Genomic DNA, 6,853 nt, shown 5'->3' on the forward strand with positions numbered 1-6,853 from the left:
TTGAGCGCCCATGAATCCCCATTGCTGCCACGGGTCGTTCGGTCTCAATACCCTTCCGAATCGGGTCTGATATAACAGGGGTATTCCTAGCCAAAGATTGCTAGACCAATCCTAGGTATGTCAACTAGTAGTTAGGGAAAGAGTCAAGGGGCATCATTGGAAAGCATCCCATACCACTTCCACTGATGTCCAAAGACAGAAACGCCAATAGGGCAATCCCCATTCCACAACTACGACCTAGGCATCAACATCACATCATGATTCCAAACATATCATATTCACAATCATATCCACATCATAGTCCATATCGCATTCTCATAATCAATAATCAATTCTAATATTTAATTCACAATGTGGACAAGCTACTGTAGTTGCAGAAGTATCATGATGTAAAAGAAACCAAACAACAGTAGTTAAATCATGCATTCATGTCATAATACAATAAGACATGTAAATAAGCATATTGTGAGTTGGAATACTCACCTCGTAATCCGAACTTATAGTCTTCAAATAAGATATCAAAGAACATATCTAAAATCATCTAAACAAGCTTGACAAAACATGTATAGGTTATAAGAAGCAATTCCAAAAGATTGGAGTCGAAACGGATAAAAAACGTAGTTGTTGTCACTACGGGTTGATTGGCTAGGTTGATTGGTCCAATCGACCCAAGCAGTCTGCCCAGTGAACAGTACGAATCCCAAATCAAAATTTTGGTCTGAAACCTATTCTACATGATCCGAATGCTACGAAACTTGGTGGGAATCTCAAAACAGTAATCTAAGACTATCTAACATAGTTTAGACATCAAACACTGATCAAAACCAATACTTACTAATTTGGAATCATACTTTCTAATTTGGTAGAAAACATGCTATGAATGAAAGAGATGGACTAGAGATGATGAGATCTCATTCAAGTATATGAATATAGTAAATCAAGTATATGAATAATCATGGAGATGCATCTATAATGTTAGAAGAAATCAAAATAAGAATATGATCATAGTTTTAAGAAGAGAACATAAGAATCATGTTGAGAATGAATATGAAGATCATAGCATAGAGAATGAAAAGAGATTGTAGAAGATATATTTGCAAAGATGCAACATCTTCTTCATAATCTCAATTTAGAGAAGAGAATGATCATAGTAAGAATGAATCAATAACATAATAGAGTGATTACTAACCTTTGATTGAAGAACAAGAGAGAGAAAGCTTGAGAGTTGAGTGTAGATCTTCTTCCACACCAATGGAGGCTTGGAGAGGAGTTCCCTTCATTCTCTAGGTGTTTTGGAGGCTAGGGATACTTAAAATACGAAGTCCTGTGGTACATATAACAATATAACCCTATTTAGAAGATTCTGCCCGAATTCATGATCCTTGGGTTGATTGACTGGGTAGATTGACTCAGTCGAGCCAAGCAATCGACCCAGGCTGACAGCAAAGCTTGAATCAGGGATTTGAGGGCCTTTCACTTATCAGAATCAAACGGAACTTTAAACACATAAACTATAACTTACCTAGCATGGATAAATGCCTTCAAACCATGTCTAACCATGCTCTAAGGTCAATAACCAATCTTCTCTTCATCAAGGTGCATTTCATCTCCAAATCATACAAGGTTTTCAAATATGGGAATTCCATCATCAATTTTCTATGGGTTTGGGTTCAAACACCATGTCTTCAACAAAGATGGCCCACAAGCCTTCTTCCTTCACTTCGGGTCTTTGGATCTACACTAAGGGAGAGATCCGACCTGACTTTCTAGGATCTTCTAAACATATCAACACTATACTTCAAGTCAAACATCAAACAAGTTCTTCTCCATCCAAAACAAATAGGGTGTCTAAGCTAGATTTAGGGCTGGATTTCACATTCTCCCCCCTTAAAATAATTTCGTCCTCAAAATTAGGAAAGTACTTGGCTTCCAAAGAGATGGAGATACATCGCTTTTATCTTGACTTTCTTCTCCCAAAATCTTCGGAAAACAAATAACAATAAGTCTTTTTGTAATAAAAACAAGGAAGTAAATCTAACATGCTTTGAAATAAGAAACAATTAGAAGGGTTAACAAATCATGAAGATCACACTTGATTTCTCTTTGAAATCATCATGTGGAGAATTTACAAGGTTATAGAGTGTATGGAGATCTACTCTAGAATAGTAGGGATAGAAGGATCAGTCATGGGAATGACTTAAGATCACTCTCCTATCAAAGGGAATAGGAGGCACAAGAAGAAATTGTAGAGAGAATAGATCAACTTCGGGATAAACTTCTAACGAACGAAACTAGGCAACTCATACGACAAAGATAAATCGAACAATGCATATGGTATGTATGCATTTGGTACAACAACATAATTAGGGTTAAGTGGGATTGCACAATCTCCCCCCGTTAAAAAATTTCGTCCTCAAGATTGAAAGCATACTTGGGCTTCCAATAAGATGAGGAAACTTCTTCAGGGGTGTGATTCTTCCACTAAAACTTTACCAGGGGATGGAAGGTATAATAAAAAAATAGATCTAATAGGTAAAGAACATTGGACTCTTGGCTGACTTCTTAAATAGCTAAAAGGAACTCAAAACAATACTCACAGGCACTTCATACAGACTAGGCAAACTCATATGGCAAGAATAAATCAAAACAATGCATATGGCCTATATGCAATGCATCAGTAAGGATTAAATCCAGCAACGCATATGATATGTATGTAACGCAAAAATCAAAGAATAGATCAATAACAAGAGTTGAAGTTAAGAGCAACATACCGGTTATGACATCACGATTTGGTTCAAACTCGCTTTCAACAATGTTAATTACTTTATTGGCAGGAGGAGGGGCTTGAACTGGTTTAGTAGCTAAAGCAGCTCGACGACTTAGTTTACGAGGGTAGAGACGAGCGAAATGTCCTGTCTGTTGGCAGAAATAACAGACAAGTTCTCTCTGTCCTACAGGTTGTACCGACTCTATAGATCTTTGATTCACTGACCTCGGGTCTGCAGTAGTTTGATTGAGGTTTGCATTCCCAACACTTTGTCCCACAGTCCGGGGCTGATAAGTCGAAGTGGAATACGGTGCAGGCCTAGTGAACTTTCTGTCAATCCTTTTAGCATAGCTAGAACTTCTACTAGGTAGGGACTTCTGGTGACCTAACTTCTCTTTCTCAGCATCTGGCACAGTAGCAAAATTTGGGTTTGCCTGGGCAGCAGCACAGGCCTCATTATGTATGGCCAAAATCCCAGTCAAGATTTGATTGAACTATGCACTCTGTTGTTGCAACATTTCTCCCATAAGATTAATGATTTCTTGGTAGTTGACCTCTGGAGGAGCACTGGATGGATTACGATAGCTTGACCTTTTGGAGGGTTCTGGGCTTCAACACTGCCAGAGGACCCTCCAGCTTTATGAACAACTCTCTTTCCATTCCGACTTGAGGAAGCACCACAGTTCCTTCTTCCGGCCATTCTGACAAACCAAACGAAAGTAAAAAATCTACGAGAATATGTCCAACTTCAAAATCAAACTTCCAACATGACAAACATACTTGCTTTCAACTATACAAGTCATTAAAAGTCCAAACGATGCATCAAAAATCAAATTTTCTCAAAACTGGCCAAAGCAACAAATTTTCACTTGCTTGGAAATCAGCCTTAAAGGGACCACTTCTCTATTCAAAACTCATTTCTATCTTTAACAACTTCGAGTTTGGCTCTGGGGAAAAGGTTTCTCTAGGGTTCCTAAGGTTCCAAGACTCTCAAGAGATTTCAACAACAACTTACAACCTTCTTTGATCAACAACACAAGTAAGCCCTCTTTTTCTTCTCTTTTCTTTCAAATTTCATTACCAGCAACATGATTTTCTTCAAAACTGTGAAATGCTTGCTGTTCTTGGTTAGAAACATGTTTAGGAGTGTTTAGAAACATGTTCCAACCATTTTCCACACAATGCCAAGCTTTAACCAAAAAGATTTCCCACACCTTGCACCAATTGCACTATTCACTTCATCAAGAATCCCTCTTTTGAAAAACTTGCACCATTTCTAAACCAAATGCAATTTTGACACCAAACCACTTCCTACATGTCTGATCCAATATGTGGAAGATGTTCATGCACTTCATTTGGCCAAAATCTGACTTCCCAAAAATCACAAAACCTTGCCCAAAAGAGGATTTCTTCACCTATACTTGCTGAATTTTTTACTTCCACGCATCAAATTGATTGATTTCCTTCAAACAAACCATCCCAGCATGTTTATCCAAGTCTATGCACATGCTAGTATGTTTGTATTGCAATTTTGACAAAATCAAAATTTTTCGAAAAATTACGAAAATGCCCTACTTTCGTTCAAACAAGCACCTACTAATCCAATTGCAAACTTCTCTTGTCTCTACAGGTTCGTGGAAACCCGGCCCTAACCTTGACCCTAAGACCCTGTTGTTTGTAGGTACGATGAAGTGCAAGCCAATGAAGCGTACTACACACAAAGTGTTGGCCACAATCAAGATTACACTGATGATCCCTCGAGCGATCAAATTGCGTACTACGACTAGACGTAATGTAGAGATGGAACATCTATGTTGGATTGATGAAGTCCACTATTTTGAAGATGTCATCTATAGGATAGAAAACTCTTAAGTTTAGTTTGTCTTTCTTATTTTCTTTTGTTTCAGTTGTAATTCCTTTTAGACTTACATACTACGTTCCGCTGTATCTATGGAGTGAGTTTCCGCCTCTCTCTACTTATTTTGATATCTTCGGATATCTGGTATCATTTTCTGCACTCTGATTATATTTATTATTCATTTCTTGATTTGAATCTTTTGTTTATAATATTAAAACCTTGATTATTTCCTATTTATGATTATGTTATTGTATATGTGGGAGGATGATTTCATCGATACTTGATCTTCGGGGCTGTGGATCACACTCCCGAGTATGCCAGTTAGGGTACCGGCTGGGGGGATGTGACAGGGTCGACTGGACCAATCGAACCAGCTAGCCTTCCCAGCATGACAGCAAGGGATTTCTTCGTCCGCCTTGATCTGTTTGATGTCTATTCTTTTAGGATTGCTACCTAATGATTCTTTAATGCTTGCTTAGGGTTTGTTTGCTAACTTTGGATCCATTCTCTTGTTCGTCTGGAATATCTTTGAATCTATTTAAGGTAAGGATAGTTGTTTCCATATTAACATAGATTACGTGAATCCTAGTTTTCTAAATTGGGAAACACATTGATTTGCTACTGATATTGTAGTTTCTAACTATGATATGACTGTTGTAAGTATAGTAGGATCTTACTTTCATATTTCCTTATGTACTTGATCATGTATGGACTCTTACTCATATATGTTGCATATTCAATTGATCTTGTCTTTATGTATTCTTTCATATGATGAGATATCAGTTGTGTACATTATGACTAAATTGGGATTGTGATTGATTAGGTATTATTTGGGATTGGGGAATGTCCTTTTGACATTTTTGTCCTTGGACATCAGTGGAAATAGTATGGGATATTTCCAATGGTGCCCTTTGACGCTTTCCCGGATTATTGGTTGGCATGCCTAGGACTTGTCTAGCAGTGTTTGGCTAGGATGTCCCTATTATATCATACTCGATTCGGAAGTGTATTGAAACCGAGTAACTCGTGGTAGCAATGGGGATTTATGGGTGCTCAAGACCGGTGAGTTATATCCATGAGAGGACATGAATCACATTGTGGAAACTCGTGAAAGGCCATTCATTGGTAGGGTTGCAAATAGTAGACTTGGGCTCATGGGCGCCCAAGACCGGTAGCCAACCCATGAGAGGACATGAGAGCTTCCCATCTATTATTTGTGGATGACCAGTAGGGTTAATGAGTCTGTAGTCCGAGTTGGTTTTAGCCATAGGATACGCTGACTTTAGTGTGAAGGATACCGGAAAGGATTGCCCAGGGCAAGGAATGGACTTATTTGGATCTAAGTTGATATAACCAAGTAGATGACTTGCATTTGGCTATTTTACCTTGACATGCGCCAATACTTAGACTAATGGTGATGTGAGAGACTGGTGACCCGAGGGATGCAGGACCCAACTACCATCGGCAGAGCCCAAGATACCAAGATGGTTGAGGGAGAGTGAATGACCTACCCAAAGAAGTATGGTGCAATGACTTAAAGCACGTTTGCCTATAGAGACCAGCATAAATAGAGTTAGACTTATACATGCATTGTCTGTCTCATATCATATTGCATCATGCTATGTTTCTTCTATCATGTTATTTATGTTGTTATGGAATAACTTGCCTTGCTGTGTTCTCTTGAACTCACTCCTTTCGTGCAAATATCTTTTGTTAGATTATTCTACAGGTGTTGATGACTATGACAACCAATATGAGGAAGCGCAAACCGATGAAGCATACTTCACTCAAGGTGCTAGCAGTTACGAAGATTACAGTGATGATCCCTCGTGTGATCATGCTGTGTACCAGGATTAGCCCCATCTTGGAGTGGAAGTAGTCATGCTTAATTTCAGAAGTTTATGTTTATGAAGACATTCTTTATAAAGTTGAAGAAACTCTAGTTAGATTATTTCTTCCTTTCTTTTGGGAATCAATTGTAATCTTTTCTAATAGTTTCGAGCTGCATTTCCATTGTGTCATGTGGAGTGATATTCCACCTCACTCTACCTTTTGATTATAAATATATTTCGGCACTCTGATGTTATTTTTTTATATTGCTTTGATCTTCTAAATAATATTGATAACCTTGATTTAGTCTTGTTCTTGATTATATTATTGTGAATGTGGGAGGTTGATTTCCTCGATCTTGATCTTCGGGGCTGTGGATCACACACTCGGGTATGCCA

The 6,853-nt window shown here is 38.2% G+C and overlaps 1 protein-coding gene across 1 annotated transcript in view; it reads right to left on the reverse strand.

Moving 5' to 3' along the window:
* The window catches only part of LOC149024906 (uncharacterized), a 66,426-nt gene extending 62,959 nt beyond the window's left edge, over positions 1-3,467 (reverse strand). The window contains exons 1-2 of the mRNA XM_089143545.1: positions 3,348-3,467; positions 2,772-3,201 (exon numbers count right to left, since the gene is read on the reverse strand). Coding sequence (XP_088999671.1) covers positions 2,772-3,201; positions 3,348-3,467 — 550 coding nt within the window. The remainder of the gene's footprint in view (positions 1-2,771; positions 3,202-3,347) is intronic.
* Between the last annotated feature and the right edge of the window lie 3,386 nt (positions 3,468-6,853).

The sequence above is a fragment of the Hakea prostrata genome, chromosome 2 (genome assembly GCF_041222555.1).
Source record: "Hakea prostrata isolate BN-2017 chromosome 2, UWA_Hpros_2, whole genome shotgun sequence".
NCBI lineage: Eukaryota > Viridiplantae > Streptophyta > Magnoliopsida > Proteales > Proteaceae > Hakea > Hakea prostrata.